The sequence below is a fragment of the Saccoglossus kowalevskii genome, chromosome 1 (genome assembly GCF_978046115.1).
Source record: "Saccoglossus kowalevskii chromosome 1, keSacKowa6.1, whole genome shotgun sequence".
Lineage (NCBI taxonomy): Eukaryota > Metazoa > Hemichordata > Enteropneusta > Harrimaniidae > Saccoglossus > Saccoglossus kowalevskii.
Genome location: NC_140641.1, coordinates 46,195,584 through 46,218,889, shown reverse-complemented (window position 1 = coordinate 46,218,889; position 23,306 = coordinate 46,195,584). Strand labels below are relative to the sequence as shown.

Sequence of the window (23,306 nt, the reverse complement as noted above, 5' to 3'; positions counted from 1 at the left end):
AAGGACACGTCTGTACACATGGAGGGTAATGACAGTCAGGACAGGTCTGTACATATGGAGGGTAATGACAGTCAGGACAGGTCTGTACATATGGAGGTTAACGACAGTCAGGACAGGTCTGTACATATGGAGGGTAAGGACACGTCTGTACATATGGAGGGTAACGACAGTCAGGACACATCTGTACATATGGAGGGTAAGGACACGTCTGTACATATGGAGGGTAATGACAGTCAGGACAGGTCTGTACATATGGAGGTTAACGACAGTCAGGACACATCTGTACATATGGAGGGTAAGGACACGTCTGTACATATGGAGGGTAATGACAGTCAGGACAGGTCTGTACATATGGAGGTTAACGACAGTCAGGACAGGTCTGTACATATGGAGGGTAAGGACACGTCTGTACATATGGAGGGTAACGACAGGACAGGACAGGTCTGTACATATGGAGGGTCAGGACAGGTCTGTACATATGGAGGGTCAGGACAGGTCTGTACATATGGAGGGTAACGACAGTCAGGACAGATCTGTACATATGGAGGTTAACGACAGTCAGGACACATCTGTACATATGGAGGGTAAGGACACGTCTGTACATATGGAGGGTAATGACAGTCAGGACAGGTCTGTACATATGGAGGTTAACGACAGTCAGGACAGGTCTGTACATATGGAGGGTAAGGACACGTCTGTACATATGGAGGGTAACGACAGGACAGGACAGGTCTGTACATATGGAGGGTCAGGACAGGTCTGTACATATGGAGGGTCAGGACAGGTCTGTACATATGGAGGGTAACGACAGTCAGGACAGATCTGTACATATGGAGGTTAACGACAGTCAGGACACATCTGTACATATGGAGGGTAAGGACACGTCTGTACATATGGAGGGTAATGACAGTCAGGACAGGTCTGTACATATGGAGGGTAATGACAGTCAGGACAGGTCTGTACATATGGAGGTTAACGACAGTCAGGACAGGTCTGTACATATGGAGGTTAATGACAGTCAGGACAGATCTGTACACATGGAGGGTAACAACAGTCAGGACAGGTCTGTACACATGGAGGGTAATGACAGTTAGGACAGATCTGTACATATGGAGGGTCAGGACAGTCAGGACAGATCTGTACATATGGAGGGTCAGGACAGTCAGGACAGGTCTGTACACATGGAGGGTAATGACAGTCAGGACAGATCTGTACACATGGAGGGTAACAACAGTCAGGACAGGTCTGTACACATGGAGGGTAATGACAGTTAGGACAGATCTGTACATATGGAGGGTCAGGACAGTCAGGACAGATCTGTACATATGGAGGTTAACGACAGTCAGGACAGATCTGTACACATGGAGGGTAACAACAGTCAGGACAGGTCTGTACACATGGAGGGTAATGACAGTTAGGACAGATCTGTACATATGGAGGGTCAGGACAGTCAGGACAGATCTGTACATATGGAGGGTCAGGACAGTCAGGACAGGTCTGTACACATGGAGGGTAATGACAGTTAGGACAGATCTGTACATATGGAGGGTCAGGACAGTCAGGACAGATCTGTACACATGGAGGGTCAGGACAGTCAGGACAGGTCTGTACATATGGAGGTTAACGACAGTCAGGACAGATCTGTACACATGGAGGGTAACAACAGTCAGGACAGGTCTGTACACATGGAGGGTAATGACAGTTAGGACAGATCTGTACATATGGAGGGTCAGGACAGTCAGGACAGATCTGTACATATGGAGGGTCAGGACAGTCAGGACAGGTCTGTACACATGGAGGGTAAAGACAGTCAGGACAGGTCTGTACATATGGAGGTTAACGACAGTCAGGACAGATCTGTACACATGGAGGGTAACAACAGTCAGGACAGGTCTGTACACATGGAGGGTAATGACAGTTAGGACAGATCTGTACATATGGAGGGTCAGGACAGATCTGTACATATGGAGGGTCAGGACAGTCAGGACAGGTCTGTACACATGGAGGGTAATGACAGTTAGGACAGATCTGTACATATGGAGGGTCAGGACAGTCAGGACAGATCTGTACATATGGAGGGTCAGGACAGTCAGGACAGGTCTGTACACATGGAGGGTAATGACAGTTAGGACAGATCTGTACATATGGAGGTTAACGACAGTCAGGACAGATCTGTACACATGGAGGGTCAGGACAGTCAGGACAGGTCTGTACATATGGAGGGTCAGGACAGTCAGGACAGGTCTGTACATATGGAGGGTCAGGACAGTCAGGACAGATCTGTACATATGGAGGGTCAGGACAGTCAGGACAGGTCTGTACACATGGAGGGTAATGACAGTCAGGACAGATCTGTACACATGGAGGGTCAGGACAGTCAGGACAGGTCTGTACATATGGAGGTTAACGACAGTCAGGACAGGTCTGTACATATGGAGGGTAATGACAGTCAGGACAGGTCAGTACACATGGAGGGTAATGACAGTCAGGACAGATCTGTACATATGGAGGTTAACGACAGTCAGGACAGGTCTGTACATATGGAGGGTCAGGACAGTCAGGACAGGTCTGTACACATGGAGGGTAATGACAGTCAGGACAGATCCGTACACATGGAGGGTCAGGACAGTCAGGACAGGTCTGTACATATGGAGGTTAACGACAGTCAGGACAGGTCTGTACATATGGAGGGTAATGACAGTCAGGACAGGTCAGTACACATGGAGGGTAATGACAGTCAGGACAGATCTGTACATATGGAGGTTAACGACAGTCAGGACAGGTCTGTACATATGGAGGGTCAGGACAGTCAGGACAGGTCTGTACATATGGAGGGTCAGGACAGTCAGGACAGGTCTGTACATATGGAGGGTCAGGACAGTCAGGACACGTCTGTACATATGGAGGTTAACGACAGTCAGGACAGGTCTGTACATATGGAGGGTAACAACAGTCAGGACAGGTCTGTACACATGGAGGGTAATGACAGTTAGGACAGATCTGTACATATGGAGGGTCAGGACAGTCAGGACAGATCTGTACATATGGAGGGTCAGGACAGTCAGGACAGGTCTGTACACATGGAGGGTAATGACAGTTAGGACAGATCTGTACATATGGAGGGTCAGGACAGTCAGGACAGATCTGTACACATGGAGGGTCAGGACAGTCAGGACAGGTCTGTACATATGGAGGTTAACGACAGTCAGGACAGATCTGTACACATGGAGGGTAACAACAGTCAGGACAGGTCTGTACACATGGAGGGTAATGACAGTTAGGACAGATCTGTACATATGGAGGGTCAGGACAGTCAGGACAGATCTGTACATATGGAGGGTCAGGACAGTCAGGACAGGTCTGTACACATGGAGGGTAAAGACAGTCAGGACAGGTCTGTACATATGGAGGTTAACGACAGTCAGGACAGATCTGTACACATGGAGGGTAACAACAGTCAGGACAGGTCTGTACACATGGAGGGTAATGACAGTTAGGACAGATCTGTACATATGGAGGGTCAGGACAGTCAGGACAGATCTGTACATATGGAGGGTCAGGACAGTCAGGACAGGTCTGTACACATGGAGGGTAATGACAGTTAGGACAGATCTGTACATATGGAGGGTCAGGACAGTCAGGACAGATCTGTACATATGGAGGGTCAGGACAGTCAGGACAGGTCTGTACACATGGAGGGTAATGACAGTTAGGACAGATCTGTACATATGGAGGTTAACGACAGTCAGGACAGATCTGTACACATGGAGGGTCAGGACAGTCAGGACAGGTCTGTACATATGGAGGGTCAGGACAGTCAGGACAGGTCTGTACATATGGAGGGTCAGGACAGTCAGGACAGATCTGTACATATGGAGGGTCAGGACAGTCAGGACAGGTCTGTACACATGGAGGGTAATGACAGTCAGGACAGATCTGTACACATGGAGGGTCAGGACAGTCAGGACAGGTCTGTACATATGGAGGTTAACGACAGTCAGGACAGGTCTGTACATATGGAGGGTAATGACAGTCAGGACAGGTCAGTACACATGGAGGGTAATGACAGTCAGGACAGATCTGTACATATGGAGGTTAACGACAGTCAGGACAGGTCTGTACATATGGAGGGTCAGGACAGTCAGGACAGGTCTGTACATATGGAGGGTCAGGACAGTCAGGACAGGTCTGTACATATGGAGGGTCAGGACAGTCAGGACACGTCTGTACATATGGAGGTTAACGACAGTCAGGACAGGTCTGTACATATGGAGGGTAAGGACAGTCAGGACAGGTCTGTACACATGGAGGGTCAGGACAGTCAGGACAGATCTGTACATATGGAGGTTAACGACAGTCAGGACAGGTCTGTACACATGGAGGGTAACGACAGTCAGGACAGGTCTGTACATATGGAGGTTAACGACAGTCAGGACAGGTCTGTACATATGGAGGGTAATGACAGTCAGGACAGGTCTGTACACATGGAGGGTCAGGACAGGTCTGTACACATGGAGGGTAATGACAGTCAGGACAGGTCTGTACACATGGAGGGTAACGACAGTCAGGACACATCTGTACATATGGAGGTTAACGACAGTCAGGACAGGTCTGTACATATGGAGGGTCAGGACAGTCAGGACAGGTCTGTACATATGGAGGGTCAGGACAGTCAGGACAGGTCTGTACATATGGAGGGTCAGGACAGTCAGGACAGGTCTGTACATATGGAGGGTCAGGACAGTCAGGACACGTCTGTACATATGGAGGTTAACGACAGTCAGGACAGGTCTGTACACATGGAGGGTAACGACAGTCAGGACAGGTCTGTACATATAGAGGGTAACAACAGTCAGGACAGGTCTGTACATATGGAGGGTCAGGACAGTCAGGACAGGTCTGTACATATGGAGGTTAACGACAGTCAGGACAGGTCTGTACACATGGAGGGTAAAGACAGTCAGGACAGGTCTGTACACATGGAGGGTAAAGACAGTTAGGACACATCTGTACATATGGAGGTTAACGACAGTCAGGACAGGTCTGTACATATGGAGGGTCAGGACAGTCAGGACAGGTCTGTACATATGGAGGGTAATGACAGTCAGGACAGGTCTGTACATATAGAGGGTAACAACAGTCAGGACAGGTCTGTACATATGGAGGGTCAGGACAGTCAGGACAGGTCTGTACATATGGAGGGTAATGACAGTCAGGACAGGTCTGTACATATGGAGGGTAATGACAGTCAGGACAGGTCTGTACATATGGAGGGTCAGGACAGGTCTGTACATATGGAGGGTAATGACAGTCAGGACAGGTCTGTACATATGGAGGGTAACGACAGTCAGGACAGGTCTGTACATATGGAGGGTAACGACAGTCAGGACAGGTCTGTACATATGGAGGGTAAAGACAGTCAGGACAGGTCTGTACATATGGAGGTTAACGACAGTCAGGACAGGTCTGTACACATGGAGGGTCAGGACAGGTCTGTACATATGGAGGGTAAAGACAGTTAGGACACATCTGTACATATGGAGGTTAACGACAGTCAGGACAGATCTGTACATATGGAGGGTCAGGACAGTCAGGACAGGTCTGTACATATGGAGGGTAATGACAGTCAGGACAGGTCTGTACATATGGAGGGTAATGACAGTCAGGACAGGTCTGTACATATGGAGGGTCAGGACAGGTCTGTACATATGGAGGGTAATGACAGTCAGGACAGGTCTGTACATATGGAGGGTAACGACAGTCAGGACAGGTCTGTACATATGGAGGGTAAAGAAGTCAGGACAGGTAAAGACAGTCAGGACAGGTCTTACATATGGAGGGTAATGACAGTCAGGACAGGTCTGTACATATGGAGGGTAAAGACAGTCAGGACAGGTCTGTACATATGGAGGGTAATGACAGTCAGGACAGGTCTGTACATATGGAGGGTAATGACAGGACAGGTTTGTACATATGGAGGGTAATGACAGGACAGGTTCATACATATGGAGGGTAAAGACAGTCAGGACAGGTCTGTACATATGGAGGGTAAAGACAGTCAAGACAGGTCTGTACACATGGAGGGTAATGACAGGACAGGTCTGTACACATGGAGGGTAATGACAGTCAGGACAGGTCTGTACACATGGAGGGTTAGGACACGTCTGTACATATGGAGGGTAACGACAGGACAGGACAGGTCTGTACATATGGAGGGTCAGGACAGGTCTGTACATATGGAGGGTCAGGACAGGACAGGTCTGTACATATGGAGGTTAACGACAGTCAGGACAGGTCTGTACATATGGAGGGTAATGACAGTTAGGACACATCTGTACATATGGAGGTTAACGACAGTCAGGACAGGTCTGTACATATGGAGGGTCAGGACAGTCAGGACAGGTCTGTACATATGGAGGGTAATGACAGTCAGGACACGTCTGTACATATGGAGGTTAACGACAGTCAGGACAGGTCTGTACACATGGAGGGTAATGACAGTCAGGACAGGTCTGTACATATGGAGGGTCAGGACAGTCAGGACAGGTCTGTACATATGGAGGGTAATGACAGTCAGGACAGGTCTGTACATATAGAGGGTAACAACAGTCAGGACAGGTCTGTACATATGGAGGGTCAGGACAGTCAGGACAGGTCTGTACATATGGAGGGTAATGACAGTCAGGACAGGTCTGTACATATGGAGGGTAATGACAGTCAGGACAGGTCTGTACATATGGAGGGTCAGGACAGGTCTGTACATATGGAGGGTAATGACAGTCAGGACAGGTCTGTACATATGGAGGGTAACGACAGTCAGGACAGGTCTGTACATATGGAGGGTAAAGAAGTCAGGACAGGTAAAGACAGTCAGGACAGGTCTTACATATGGAGGGTAATGACAGTCAGGACAGGTCTGTACATATGGAGGGTAAAGACAGTCAGGACAGGTCTGTACATATGGAGGGTAATGACAGTCAGGACAGGTCTGTACATATGGAGGGTAATGACAGGACAGGTTTGTACATATGGAGGGTAATGACAGGACAGGTTTGTACATATGGAGGGTAATGACAGGACAGGTTCATACATATGGAGGGTAAAGACAGTCAGGACAGGTCTGTACACATGGAGGGTAAAGACAGTCAGGACAGGTCTGTACATATGGAGGGTAAAGACAGTCAGGACAGGTCTGTACATATGGAGGATAATGACAGTCAGGACAGGTCTGTACATATGGAGGGTAAAGACAGTCAGGACAGGTCTGTACATATGGCGGGGTAATGACAGTCAGGACAGGTCTGTACATATGGAGGGTAATGACATTCAGGACAGGTCTGTACATATGGAGGGTAATGACATTCAGGACAGGTCTGTACATATGGAGGGTAATGACAGTCAGGACAGGTCTGTACATATGGAGGGTAATGACAGTCAGGACAGGTCTGTACATATGGAGGGTAATGACAGTCAGGACAGGTCTGTACATATGGAGGGTAATGACAGTCAGGACAGGTCTGTACATATGGAGGGTAAAGACAGTCAGGACAGGTCTGTACATATGGAGGATAATGACAGTCAGGACAGGTCTGTACATATGGAGGGTAATGACAGTCAGGACAGGTCTGTACATATGGAGGGTAAAGACAGTCACGACAGGTCTGTACATATGGAGGGTAAAGACAGTTAGGACAGGTCTGTACATATAGAATACATGCCTACATACATACCTTCACCAATCACAAACTGTACATCTCTATCTTCAAATATCCTATCTTCATAAATACCGGTGAGATGCACTGCAAATTTGACAATAATATTTGTTGTCATATATCATTGAGGAATTGACAAACAGGATTTTTAAATTCTAGTGAGGGTCTTGACTTGTTAGGTGTTAAATTAAATGAAAGTAGTCCAAACATTGAGACTACACTTGGTACACTGGTGATACACACACCTTCCCTATCCAGTCTTACCGTCAACATTTGCATCTTCATTTGGAGTATCCACTCCTTCTCCAGCCTGTACAATTCTTCTCAGAATACCTTTATCTTTATTAATTGTCAAATCATCTCCTTGAAATGAGAACAATTCCACTTCAAACACCAGTGTAGAGTTAGCTGGTATCCTCCTTTGAGCTGAATAGAATAACATTGAACAATTTACTAAATTGTACTGTAGGGAGTTATTTATTATTATTATGCTATACCTTATGTCCTAAAGCTGACTACTGGTACAGTACAATAGCTTACAGTCATTTTAATACTATTGTCTAGTACAGTACAATAGCTTACAACAGTTTTAATACTATTGTCTAGTACAGTGCAATAGTTTACAGTCATTTTAATACTATTGTCTGGTACAGTACAATAGCTTACAACAGTTTTAATACTATTGTCTAGTACAGTACAATAGCTTACAACAGTTTTAATACTATTGTCTAGTACAGTACAATAGCTTACAACAGTTTTAATACTATTGTCTAGTACAGTACAATAGCTTACAACAGTTTTAATACTATTGTCTAGTACAGTGCAATAGCTTACAACAGTTTTAATACTATTGTCTAGTACAGTACAATAGCTTACAACAGTTTTAATACTATTGTCTAGTACAGTGCAATAGCTTACAACAGTTTTAATACTATTGTCTAGTACAGTGCAATAGCTTACAACAGTTTTAATACTATTGTCTGGTACAGTGCAATAGCTTACAGTCATTTTAATACTATTGTCTAGTACAGAGTAATAGCTTACATTCGGTTTAATGCTCTATTGTCTGGTACAGTACAATAGCTTACAACAGTTAATACTATTGTCTAGTACAGTACAATAGCTTACAACAGTTTTAATACTATTGTCTAGTACAGTACAATAGCTTACAACAGTTTTAATACTATTGTCTAGTGCAGTGCAATAGCTTACAACAGTTTTAATACTATTGTCTAGTACAGTGCTATAGCTTACAACAGTTTTAATACTATTGTCTAGTACAGTACAATAGCTCACAGTCGGTTTAATACTATTGTCTAGTACAGTGCAATAGCTTACAGTCGGTTTAATACTCTATTGTCTAGTACAGTACAATAGCTTACAGTCGGTTTAATACTCTATTGTCTAGTACAGTACAATAGCTTACAGTCGGTTTAATACTATTGTCTAGTACAGTGCAATAGCTTACAGTCATTTTAATACTATTGTCTGGTACAGTACAATAGCTTACAGTCATTTTAATACTATTGTCTAGTACAGTGCAATAGCTTACAACAGTTTTAATACTATTGTTTAGTACAGTGCAATAGCTTACAACAGTTTTAATACTATTGTCTAGTACAGTACAATAGCTTACAACAGTTTTAATACTATTGTCTAGTACAGTGCAATAGCTTACAACAGTTTTAATACTATTGTCTAGTACAGTACAATAGCTTACAACAGTTTTAATACTATTGTCTAGTACAGTGCAATAGCTTACAACAGTTTTAATACTATTGTCTAGTACAGTACAATAGCTTACAACAGTTTTAATACTATTGTCTAGTACAGTACAATAGCTTACAACAGTTTTAATACTATTGTCTAGTACAGTACAATAGCTTACAACAGTTTTAATACTATTGTCTAGTACAGTACAATAGCTTACAACAGTTTTAATACTATTGTCTAGTACAGTGCAATAGCTTACAACAGTTTTAATACTATTGTCTAGTACAGTGCAATAGCTTACAACAGTTTTAATACTATTGTCTGGTACAGTGCAATAGCTTACAGTCATTTTAATACTATTGTCTAGTACAGAGTAATAGCTTACATTCGGTTTAATGCTCTATTGTCTGGTACAGTACAATAGCTTACAACAGTTAATACTATTGTCTAGTACAGTACAATAGCTTACAACAGTTTTAATACTATTGTCTAGTACAGTACAATAGCTTACAACAGTTTTAATACTATTGTCTAGTGCAGTGCAATAGCTTACAACAGTTTTAATACTATTGTCTAGTACAGTGCTATAGCTTACAACAGTTTTAATACTACTGTCTAGTACAGTACAATAGCTCACAGTCGGTTTAATACTATTGTCTAGTACAGTGCAATAGCTTACAGTCGGTTTAATACTCTATTGTCTAGTACAGTACAATAGCTTACAGTCGGTTTAATACTCTATTGTCTAGTACAGTACAATAGCTTACAACAGTTTTAATACTATTGTCTAGTACAGTGTAATAGCTTACAGTCGGTTTAATACTCTATTGTCTAGTACAGAGTAATAGCTTACAGTCATTTTAATGCACTATTGTCTAGTACAGTACAATAGCTTACAGTCGGTTTATTACTCTATTGTCTAGTACAGTGTAATAGCTTACAGTCGGCTTATTACTGTATTGTCTGGTACAAATGTTTATATGAAAAATAACACTTATTGTATAATAATGAAAATGATTGTACTATTGTCTGATATGGTACAGTAATAACATAACAAATTAATATCCAGATAAGGAAAATAGTTACATTATAATTTTCAAATAAAAACTAATTTCATTTATATTACCTGTCTTGCCATATGCATACTCTGGTTTGCATGTCAGTACACATACTTCCCCTATCTTCATAGTAGCTATGCCAATATCCCAAGCTTTGATCACTTGACCTGAAATGTATACAATGTATCTACAATGAAATACAATGATGTAATCCCCTGCAATCCCTTAATTCCCTTGTTGTGGTACATCATGTATACCTTGATGTAATCCCCTGCAATCCATTAATGCCCTTGTTGTGGTACATCATGTATACCTTGATGTAATCCCTTGCAATCCCTTAATGCCCTTGTTGTGGTACAGCATGTATACCTCAATGTAATCCCTTAATTCCCTTGTTGTGGTACATCATGTATACCTTGATGTAATCCCTTGCAATCCCTTAATGCCCTTATTGGGGTACATCATGTATACCTTGATGTAATCCCTTGCAATCCCTTAATGCCCTTATTGTGGTACATCATGTATACCTTGATGTAATCCCTTGCAATCCCTTAATGCCCTTGTTGTGGTACAGCATGTATACCTTGATGTAATCCCTTGCAATCCCTTAATTCCCTTGTTGTGGTACAGCATGTATACCTTGATGTAATCCCTTCCAATCCCTTAATTCCCTTGTTGTGGTACAGCATGTATACCTTGATGTAATCCCTTGCAATCCCTTAATTCCCTTGTTGTGGTACAGCATGTATACCTTGATGTAATCCCTTCCAATCCCTTAATTCCCTTGTTGTGGTACATCATGTATACCTTGATGTAATCCCCTGCAATCCCTTAATGCCCTTGATGTAATCCCTTCCAATCCCTTAATTCCCTTGTTGTGGTACATCATGTATACCTTGATGTAATCCCTTGCAATCCCTTAATGCCCTTGTTAGGGTACAGCATGTATACCTTGATGTAATCCCTTCCAATCCCGTAATTCCCTTGTTGTGGTACATCATGTATACCTTGATGTAATCCCTTGCAATCCCTTAATGCCGTTGTTAGGGTACATCATGTATACCTTGATGTAATCCCTTGCAATCCCTTAATTCCCTTGTTGTGGTACATCATGTATACCTTGATGTTATCCCTTGCAATCCCTTAATGCCCTTGTTGTGGTACATCATGTATACCTTGATGTAATCCCTTGCAATCCCTTAATGCCCTTGTTGTGGTACATCATGTATACCTTGATGTAATCCCTTGCAATCCCTTAATGCCCTTATTGTGGTACAGCATGTATACCTTGATGTAATCCCTTGCAATCCCTTAATGCCCTTGTTGGGGTACAGCATGTATACCTTGATGTAATCCCTTCCAATCCCTTAATTCCCTTGTTGTGGTACATCATGTATACCTTGATGTAATCCCTTGCAATCCCTTAATGCCCTTGTTGTGGTACAGCATGTATACCTTGATGTAATCCCCTGCAATCCCTTAATGCCCTTATTGGGGTACAGCATGTATACCTTGATGTGTAATCCCTTGCAATCCCTTAATGCCCTTATTGGGGTACAGCATGTATACCTTGATGTAATCCCTTCCAATCCCTTAATTCCCTTGTTGTGGTACATCATGTATACCTTGATGTAATCCCCTGCAATCCCTTAATGCCCTTGTTGTGGTACAGCATGTATACCTTGATGTAATCCCCTGCAATCCCTTAATGCCCTTGTGGTGGTACAGCATGTATACCTTGATGTAATCCCTTGCAATCCCTTAATGCCCTTGTTGAGGTACAGCATGTATACCTTGATGTAATCCCTTGCAATCCCTTAATGCCCTTGTTGGGGTACAGCATGTATACCTTGATGTAATCCCCTGCAATCCCTTAATGCCCTTGTTGGGGTACAGCATTTATACCTTGATGTAATCCCTTGCAATCCCTTAATGCCCTTGTTGTGGTACATCATGTATACCTTGATGTAATCCCTTCCAATCCCTTAATTCCCTTGTTGTGGTACATCATGTATACCTTGATGTAATCCCTTGCAATCCCTTAATTCCCTTGTTGGGGTACAGCATGTATACCTTGATGTAATCCCTTGCAATCCCTTACTGCCCTTGTTGGGGTACAGCATGTATACCTTGATGTAATCCCTTGCAATCCCTTACTGCCCTTGTTGGGGTACAGCATTTATACCTTGATGTAATCCCTTGCAATCCCTTAATGCCCTTGTTGTGGTACATCATGTATACCTTGATGTAATCCCTTGCAATCCCTTAATGCCCTTGTTGTGGTACATCATGTATACCTTGATGTAATCCCTTCCAATCCCTTAATTCCCTTGTTGTGGTACATCATGTATACCTTGATGTAATCCCTTGCAATCCCTTAATGCCCTTATTGGGGTACAGCATGTATACCTTGATGTGTAATCCCTTGCAATCCCTTAATGCCCTTATTGGGGTACAGCATGTATACCTTGATGTTATCCCTTGCAATCCCTTACTGCCCTTGTTGTGGTACAGCATGTATACCTTGATGTAATCCCTTGCAATCCCTTAATGCCCTTGTTGTGGTACAGCATGTATACCTTGATGTAATCCCCTGTAATCCACTGCAATTGCTCACTGCCATACCTCAAGTATCAGATTTTACTGACCTTGTCCTAATGTGAAACTGAATCTGTCTCCTCGGTCTCTGCTGGAATCAAACATAGTACCATCTAATAATGTTCCGACATAATGGACTTCAACGTGATCTCCTTTCCGTGGCATCTCAGTATTTTCACTGGCTTTTATTATTGCCTTCATTACACCCCCATCTTTGTTGGGTGTCAGATCTTCTCCTTGTCCTGCCATAGGATGAGTTATTGCGACATCCTTGGCAGCCTCGGCTTGTGCTACTGGTGGTATTTCTGGATGTGTAGCAGGTTCACTCTGCTCCATTACTACATGTTGGTTCTCCTGATCTGTCTGCAGCCCTTCCACTTCAGACATGCTGACATTCACTGATATCTCCAGGTTTTTCTAATGAGTTTTTCTGAGAATTAATAATAATAATCAACATTAACACAAATTATACATATAGCAGCTAGAAAACATGTTCCATGTGATCAGATGTAAACTAAACATGTTTCATGTGTTCAGCTGTAAAGTAGATGCATTTCATGTGTTCAAATGTAAACAGAATGTGTTCTATGTGATCAGATGTAAACTAAACATGTTTCATGTGTTCAGCTGTAAAGTAGATGTGATCAATGCTTTCAAATGTAAACTGAATTTGTTTCATGTGTTCAGATGTAAACTAAACATGTTCCATGTGTTCACATGTAAATTGAATGTGTTCAGATGTAAACAGATGTAAACTAAACATGTTCCATGTGTTCAAATGTTGAAGTAGAGGTGTTGAGATGTGAACTGAATGTGTTCCTTGTGTTAATATGTAAACTAGAGGTGTTCAATGTGTTCAGATGTAAACTGAATGTATTTAGATGTAGACTAAACATGTTTCATGTGTTCAGCTGTAAAGTAGATGTGGTCCATGTGTTCAAATGTAAACTGAATTTGTTTCATGTGTTCAGATGTAAACTGAATGCGTTCCTTGTGTTAAGATGTAAACTAGATGTATTTAGATGTAGACTAAACATGTTTCATGTGTTCAGCTGTAAAGTAGATGTGGTCAATGCGTTCAAATGTAAACTGAATTTGTTTCATGTGTTCAGATGTAAACTAAATGTGTTCCATGTTTTCAGATGTAAACTGAATGTGTTTCATGTGTTCAGATGTAAAGTATAAGTTCAGATGTAAACTGAATGTGTTCCATGTGTTTATATGTAGACTAAACATGTTTCATGTTTTCAGCTGTAAAGTAGATGTGGTCCATGCGTTCAAATGTAAACAGATGTAAACTAAACATGTTCCATGTGTTCATCTGTAAACTGAATGTGTTCGGATGTAAACAGATGTAAACTAAACATGTTCCATGTGTTCAAATGTGAACTGAATGTTTCATGTGTTCAGATGTCAAGTAGAAGTGTTCAGATGTAAACTGAATGTGTTCCATGTTTTCAGATGTAAACTGGATGTGGCCAATGCGTTCAAATGTAAACTGAATTTGTTTCATGTGTTCGGATGTAGACTAAAATGTTTCATGTGTTCAGCTGTAAAGTAGATGTGGTCCATGTGTTCAAATGTAATCTGAATTTGTTTCATGTGTTCATATGTAAACTGAATGTGTTCGGATGAAAACAGATGTAAACTAAACATGTTCTATGTGTTCAAATGTAAACTGAATGTGTTTCATGTGTTCAGATGTCAAGTAGAAGTGTTCAGATGTAAACTGAATGTGTTCCATGTGTTCAGGTGTAAACTGAATGCGTTCCATGTTTTCAGATGTAAACTGATTGCGTTCCTTGTGTTAAGATGTAAACTAGATGTATTTAGATGTAGACTAAAATGTTTATTGTGTTCAGCTGTAAAGTAGATGTGGTCAATGCGTTCAGATGTAAACTAGGGGTGTTCAGATGTAAACTGAATGTGTTCCATGTTTTCAGATGTAAACTGAATGTGTTCCATGTTTTCAGATGAAAACTGAATGTGTTCCATGTGTTCAGATGTTCAGCTGTAAAGTAGATGTGGTCCATGTGTTCAAATGTAAACTGAATGTGTTCGGATGTAAACAGATGTAAACTAAACATGTTCCATGTGTTCAAATGTAAACTGAATGTGTTTCATGTGTTCAGATGTAGACTGAATGTGTTCCATGTTTTCAGATGTAAACTGAATGTGTTTCATGTGTTCAGATGTAAAGTATAAATTCAGATGTAAACTGAATATGTTCCATGTGTTTATATGTAGACTAAACATGTTTCATGTTTTCAGCTGTAAAGTAGATGTGATCCATGGCGTTCAAATGTAAACTGAATTTATTTTGTGTGTTCATCTGTAAACTGAATGTGTTCGGATGTAAACAGATGTAAACTAAACATGTTCCATGTATTCATCTGTAAACTGAATGTGTTCGGATGTAAACAGAAGTGTTCAGACGTAAACTGAATGTGTTCCATGTTTTCAGATGTAAACTGGATGTGGCCAATGCGTTCAAATGTAAACTGAATTTGTTTCATGTGTTCAGATGTAAACTAGGGGTGTTCAGATGTAAACTGAATCTGTTCCATGTTTTCAGATGTAAACTGAATGTGTTTCATGTGTTCAGATGTAGACTAAAATGTTTCATGTGTTCAGCTGTAAAGTAGATGTGGTCCATGTGTTCAAATGTAAACTGAATGTGTTTCACATGTGTTCAGATGTCAAGTAGAAGTGTTCAGATGTAAACTGAATGTGTTCCATGTGTTCAGGTGTAAACTGAATGCGTTCCATGTTTTCAGATGTAAACTGATTGCGTTCCTTGTGTTAAGATGTAAACTAGATGTATTTAGATGTAGACTAAAGATGTTTCATGTGTTCAGCTGTGAAGTAGATGTGGTCATTGCGTTCAGATGTAAACTAGGTGTGTTCAGATGTAAACTGAATGTGTTCCATGTTTTCAGATGTAAACTGAATGTGTTCCATGTTTTCAGATGTAAACTGAATGTGTTCCATGTTTTCCGATGAAAACTGAATGTGTTCCATGTGTTCAGATGTAGACTAAACATGTTTTATGTGTTCAGCTGTAAAGTAGATGTGGTCCATGTGTTCAAATGTAAACTGAATTTGTTTCATGTGTTGATATGTAAACTGAATGTGTTCGGATGTAAACAGATGTAAACTAAACATGTTCCATGTGTTCAAATGTAAACTGAATTTGTTTCATGTGTTTATATGTAAACTGAATGCGTTCCATGTGTTCATATGTAAACTGAATGCGTTCCTTGTGTTAAGATGTAAACTAGATGTATTTAAATGTAGACTAAACATGTTTCTTGTGTTCAAATGTAAAGTAGATGTGGTCTATGCGTTCAAATGTAATCTGAATTTGTTTCATGTGTTTAGATGTAACTGAATGTGTTCCATGTGTTCAGATGTAAACTAAACATGTTGCATGTGTTCACATGTAAATTGAATGTGTTCAGATGTAAACAGGTGTAAACTAAACATGTTCCATGTGTTCAATTGTAAAGAGAAGTGTTCAAATGTAAACTGAATGTGTTTCATATGTTCAGATGTAAACTGAATGTGTTCCTTGTGTTAATATGTAAACTAGAGGTGTTCCTTGTGTTAATATGTAAACTAGAGGTGTTCCATGTGTTCAGATGTAAACTGAATGTATTTAGATGTAGACTAAACATGTTTCATGTGTTCAGCTGTAAAGTAGATGTGGTCCATGCGTTCAAATGTAAACTGAATTTGTTTCATGTGTTCAGATGTAAACTAGAGGTGTTCAGATGTAAAGTAGAACTGTTCAGATGTAAACTGAATGTGTTCCATGTGTTCAGATGTAAACTGAATGTGTTCCATGTGTTCAGATGTAAACTGAACATGTTCCATGTGTTCAAATGTAAACTGAATTTGTTCCATGTGTTCAGAAACTGAATGTGTTTCATGTGTTCAGATGTAAAAAAATGTGTTCCATATGTGCAGATGTAAACTGAATGTGTTCCTTGTGTTAAGATGTGAACTAGAGGTGTTTAGACGTAAACTGAATGTGTTCAATGTGTTCAGATGTAAACTGAATGTGTTACATGTGTTCAGATGTAAACTGAATGTGTTACATGTGTTCAGATGTAAACTGAATGTGTTCCATGTGTTCAGATGTAAACTAAATGTGTTCCATGTGTTCAAATGTAAACTGAATGTGTTTCATGTGTTTAGATGTAAAGTAGAAGTGTTCGGATGTAAACTGAATGTGTTCCATATGTTCAGATGTAATCTGAATGAGTTCCTTGTATTAAATGTAAACTCGAGGTGTTCAGATGTAAACTAAACATGTTCCATGTGTTAAGATGTAAACTGAATTTGTTTCATGTGTTCAGATAACCACTAAATGTGTTCTATGTGTTCATATGTAAACTGAATGTGTTCAGATAACTACTAAATGTGTTTCATGTGTTCATATGTAAACTAAATGTGTTCTATGTGTTCAGATGTAAACTGAATGTGTTCCATGTATTCAGATGTAAACAAAATGTGTTCCATATGTTCAGATGTAAACAAAATGTGTTCCATATGTTCAGATGTAAACTGAATGTGTTCCTTATGTTAAGATGTGAACTGGAGGTGTTCAGATGTAAACTGAATGAGTTCAGATGTAAACTAAACATGTTCCATGTGTTCAGATGTAAACTGAATTTGTTTCATGTGTCAGTTGAAGGTCAACAAATAAAACAAAGCGATATTCATGACTGGTGATGTACCAACTTTGAAAAAAAACCCATTTAACCCATTATATCTTGTCTTTGTACCAAATTAAAATTCAATCTGTAAAATCATCTTTGTAAAATGGACAGAAGAAAATAAAATGGCCACCAGTCGACTATTTTGAATTGAATCACGGAAAAAAATGTGCATCAGTAACCCACTATGACTGATGTCAATGATAAGTTTGAATGAAATCAATGTGCACATGTCTCCCATTATGACTTGGCTTTGTACCAGCTTTGAAGCAAATGTACAGAAGTACAGACGAACACAACCCAAAACATAACTCACTGTTTCAAACTACGTCTGACGGGACTAATGAACGAATGAATAAAATTCATTCCAGACTGTTGATTATGTGAAGGATAGTGATAATAGTTCTCAGGAACTGGTCTAGTTATAACCCTTCAAAAAATACATACTTAATTATGCATTGTAATACTATATATTACCACAAGCTTCAATACAATTCTACTATTCCATTCCAAACCCCGTGCCCCCCTCCCCCATCAAATTACAAGCGTAATTTGTCAACAGAGATTTGAAGAGCACAATAAACAAAACAAGTCATTGAAAATGAAACAGTCCCCATTAAATTTTGGAAAGTTCTCTTTGTGCTCGTCATATTAAAGCGGAGGGGTTGTCGTGAGCGTGTCCTTGAAACTTGAGTTCCAAATGGCGTATACAACACACTGATATGTAATGATGTATGTGTACATAAATTGTGGAAATATAGCAGTGAGGCCAAAAAGTCAGATGGCTGTCAATCGGCCATCCTTGACCAGATTTTGAAACAAATTGTCATGGACTTGCATCCTAACATGTATAAAGTACAAGTATGTGCCAAATTTGAATGAAAACTGACAGAGCACGTCCAAGATACCGTATAAAAAAAACAACAAGATGCCTGCCAGTCGACCATCTTTGATCCAATTGCGAAATAAATCGTCATGAACATGTATCCTAACATGTATAATCTATGTACCAAGTTTGAATGACAACTGACAAAGCATGTCCAAAAAACAACATTTTTAAAAAACAAGATGGCTGCCAGTCGGCCATTTTGAATCGAATCGCTAAACCACTGCATGTGCATATGTCCCACATAAAGTACTAGACACATGCAAAGAATGAACGGAATCGGTCCAAGGGATTCTGAGATATGACTGGACGGACGCACAGACGCACGGATGGAGACCGAATTATAAGTCCCCGTTTTCGGACTTCGTCATTCAGTTGGCATTCAAACAGTCAGTCGGCAACTGGTCACACAGGTGGCATTTATACAGTCAGTCGGCCACTGGTCACACAGGTGGCATTTATACAGTCAGTCGGCCACTGGTCACACAGGTGGCATTTATACAGTCAGTCGCCCACTGGTCACACAGGTGGCATTTATACAGTCAGTAGCCAAAAGGCCACCAGTCATGATGGAAAGTTGAACGTGAAGCCTGCAAAGGTTTTTTATTTCATTGATGTTTTAATCATTAGAACTTTCATAAAAAGTTTTATTTTCAACATTGGAATCAGCGACTTTTCAAATTGTACATCGGTTGTGGTAAGATCGGTAAGGTTGCGTACAAACTGAATTTGTCATGTTTTGCGATTTCTATAAACCAGTTAAAAGCATGTTGAACATTTCTTTCCCCGATTTATTTTTAACAATACAATAATCTTTTCTTCAAAAATTTTAATTTTGACATCGGCTATGATCTCCATAGCTACTAGGAGTGTCTTCTTTGGAATCAAATAAAATGAGGGAACCTTCCAGGATAAATGTTTTATAAATATTTTATAAATTTCTAAAACAAATTCATACCTTAAGGGGTTAGCACAAGTTTAATGTGTTTTTTTTTCAATATTTTTTTTTTATTTTAAATTATTGATGGTTATGACAGTATCTATGACTGTGCTTTTATTCTAAACAAAAACTCCATTTTATAAGGCATATTTCGACGTTTTTTTTATTTCAAAACATTGTCACGTGTGATTGTTTATAAACACCACCAACACAAGCACAACACTTGCATGAAAGTAATCCTAATTGATTTGCATATCAATACTACAAAGTAATTACGGTACTCATTTCGCCCAGCCTTCCGCTTTTACACCCACAGCTTATTGCTTGATTTCCGATCATGCGGTCTTGTCCGACCGGAAACCGGCAGCATTTTAATCGCTCTTTTTTTCGCTCGCTCGCTCATTGAAAACATTGACTGCTCGCCGAAACACTGATCACACATGAGTAGTCGAGATGGTGGTTTTTCAAATCTAATAGTTGCATGACACACAATCGTCAAAGCAACTTAACTGGGACCTCTTGTTACGTGTTTTCGGTGCTTGTTCTAAATGTAATATTTTATTTTAATGAGACAGTTACAGGAAAAGGGCAACAAAGCCATCCCCTTAATCTTCATAAATATTTGTAAATGTTGATGGCAGTTGAATCCCCGGGCAACCAGCCAATTAACGAATGCAGTGTGCAAAAATGTGTTGAAAACAATCCAATGTTAATACATCAGCAATAGAAACTTCTTCTTCACTTTGAATACAAGCAAAAATGAAATTACAGAAAACCTATATTGATAACCAGTGGTTGCCAGCCCTCCAAAAAATAGAAAATAATAAATTACGCATTTACAAGACATTTAAATCAAAATATGAATTTGAGCCATATCTAGAACTTGTAAAAAATATTAGTCATATCACAAGTATAACCAAATTTAGAATCTCTGCTCATACACTGTCAATTGAAAGGTTAAGATACAAAGGCATGCCTTCAGAGGAAAGAATTTGTAATTTGTGTGAAGACAAGGCTATTGGTGATGAAATACATGCATTATTGGTTTGTAAGAACCAAAGGTTAATAACTAGTCGTACACAATTTATTAATACTTTGTCATTGTATAATGATAGTCTACTAACATTATCAGAACAAAACATGTTCAAACAAATTTTAAGTTCAAATGATGGTTTCATTACCAACAGCCTGGGAAAATTCATCAATGATATTTTGACAGAAAACTAAAATTAAACTTAATATTTAACATTTATTTTATATTTTTACAGTGTTTGTTTATTTGTTTGTTTATAAAGTAATGTATATTGGCCATAGATGATGTATTATACTACTATGGGCATGACGTTAAAACTACATCCGGTTGTGGAGTTTTTGTACTTGGGAGAATGAGGTTACCCTTTGCCACAACTACCTCCAGGTCACCCTTGGGCAAGGTGTAGTACCTGTCAGCCTTGGGTGCCAACTTCCCACATAAAATGTTTGGTTGACGTCAGTAAGGGCATACGGTCGTAAAATTCCTGCACAAACAGATCCGCATAGGTGGATAATATTTTATGTAAATACAGGGTGTATGTAATAATAATAATTATCTTTATTGCGTTCGTATCCCTATTAGGATTTTGACCAAAATGCAATACAGATGTGAATAAAGACAACAAACAATTAAAGTGAGAATAAAATACACACAGGAAAATAAATAAAAAACAACTAGCAAATAAAAGTAGAAAAAAAAAATAATGGTAAAGTAAATTGGATTGTTTTCCACATTTGTGTTGGTGAATGTTTAGATAACTATTGCATGTACATGACCTTATCTTGAGATAGCTGACTATAATGTTTTCAATCTTTCCTGTTGTTTTGAAACAGTTCTCTATGTATTTTGCTATTTGTATTATTGTTTTCTCATCTTTATTATTTAAAATATATTTTAATTTTTCTTTATTGTTTGCTAAGTGTTGGAGTGATAACAGCTGATAAAGTTTTTTTCTTTCTCCCGCGTAGAGATCACGTGTTAATAGAAAATGTTCTTCGTCCTCTATGGCGTTATTTTCACAACATAGAAATTTTCTGTCAGATATATCTGTGTTATTATATCTGCCAGTCTCTATTTGTAGTCTGTGTGCTCTAATGTATATATATGTACATGTATATATACATTTCAGTTTTCCTTAGCATTTGGCAGGGGGGATTGTAATCTCTTGTAGTAAGAACCAGTGTGACTGGCCTGCCAACGGGATGCTAAGGTTTTTATAGTAAAAGTTATCAGTCACATCCGTTAATGTAATTTCGTTTTATTTACCCGTAAATCAAAAATCACTATACTATACTATAAATTCATGGAATTGTTACAGAATGAAAATGTTATTATACCAGTAGCACAGTTCATAAGTAAAAGCTTCGAAGTCAGGAAGCAGGGTCTTACTTGACATCTTAATGCCTGCTGTCAATTTAGTAATTTCATATTAGTTAGTATTTTAGAGATTTTGTATTATTTAGTAATTTAGTGATTGTATTTGTTATTTAGTATATTGTGTTTTTGTTTTATTTTTATACATATTTTTCTCCTTGTACTTTGTGACCATTTTTTTCCCTCCGGGGATTGTGTAAGAGTCAATAAGTAAATAAATAAATACTATACTATTAAAATTAACAAATGACCTCTAAATTAATTTTAGAATTATTAAAAACTCAAAGAAAAATTGATTCAGGAATAGTGAACTGCCACAATACCCAATCCCTTAGTGTTAGGATTAGAGGTAGGGTACATTGGGAAGTCTTTCCAAATCGTATATTCACCCCTACCCTTGCAGAAGCAACTTTCAGATATTTTTGTTTTTGTCTTTTCGCTATACTGTAGACTTGCAAATGTGTGTTTATGCACTAAAGTTGAATTTAATTGAACGTAATTTTGAAGAAGTCACAATTTTAAAAAGGTGGTGATGAATTATAAGTACTAGATGCTGGCTGGAGTGACAACTTTAAGATACAGTCACCTGATCACGGAAATCCACCACGGCACAAAGCTCTGACCTATTTATATATCTATCTATCTATGCAACTATCTATATAAAATAACTATATATACAAGAATGAAATTACATACGGTGAACTCCGCCAAGGTTGCTGTCCTCTGCAGTGTCGCTTTATGTTGGATGTCAGCCTAAAATCACGCTTTCACTGCACTGTATGCAATGCACGTGTGATTTTTCTAGAATCACAATTATTTCCGGTATTCACAAAATAGACGCCAGAGGGCGCTGTATGATCGTCGCGTGCTGCGGAATGGAGGGACTGTGGGCAAACGCAATGCAATATTTTTGTCTAAATAATACGTAATATGTTTTATATCAACGATTGAATCCTTGCAATTCTATATATTTATAATTTCAATATGCAAACACTGGACGTGTCATTTTCTTTAAAGGATTGACATCAGTTTGCTTGACGTTGTACGTGTCACATTCTTGTTTTACTGGAATAAAGTATCGAAACATTGTCTCTTCTAGTTCCCTTCTTTTCCACGAACACCTCGAGAACGACAATGTTTTTTTTTTACCAAACATGAACAAATATTTTCTAAAAATAGGGGATAGTTGATATCGTCACAAAATGAAAACAAAGAATAACCCAAGATACCTACATACCTACCAAGTATTAAATCAATTAAGCTGGTAGTAT

The 23,306-nt window shown here is 39.5% G+C and overlaps 1 protein-coding gene across 1 annotated transcript in view; it reads right to left on the bottom strand.

Moving 5' to 3' along the window:
- Window positions 1-22,845, bottom strand: part of LOC100379060 (peptidyl-prolyl cis-trans isomerase FKBP4-like) — a 29,443-nt gene extending 6,598 nt beyond the window's left edge. The window contains exons 1-5 of the mRNA XM_085502627.1: window positions 22,732-22,845; window positions 13,132-13,511; window positions 10,552-10,650; window positions 7,977-8,138; window positions 7,731-7,799 (exon numbers count right to left, since the gene is read on the bottom strand). Coding sequence (XP_085358753.1) covers window positions 7,731-7,799; window positions 7,977-8,138; window positions 10,552-10,650; window positions 13,132-13,468 — 667 coding nt within the window. The 5' untranslated portion in view covers window positions 13,469-13,511; window positions 22,732-22,845. The remainder of the gene's footprint in view (window positions 1-7,730; window positions 7,800-7,976; window positions 8,139-10,551; window positions 10,651-13,131; window positions 13,512-22,731) is intronic.
- Window positions 22,846-23,306: the final 461 nt, after the last annotated feature.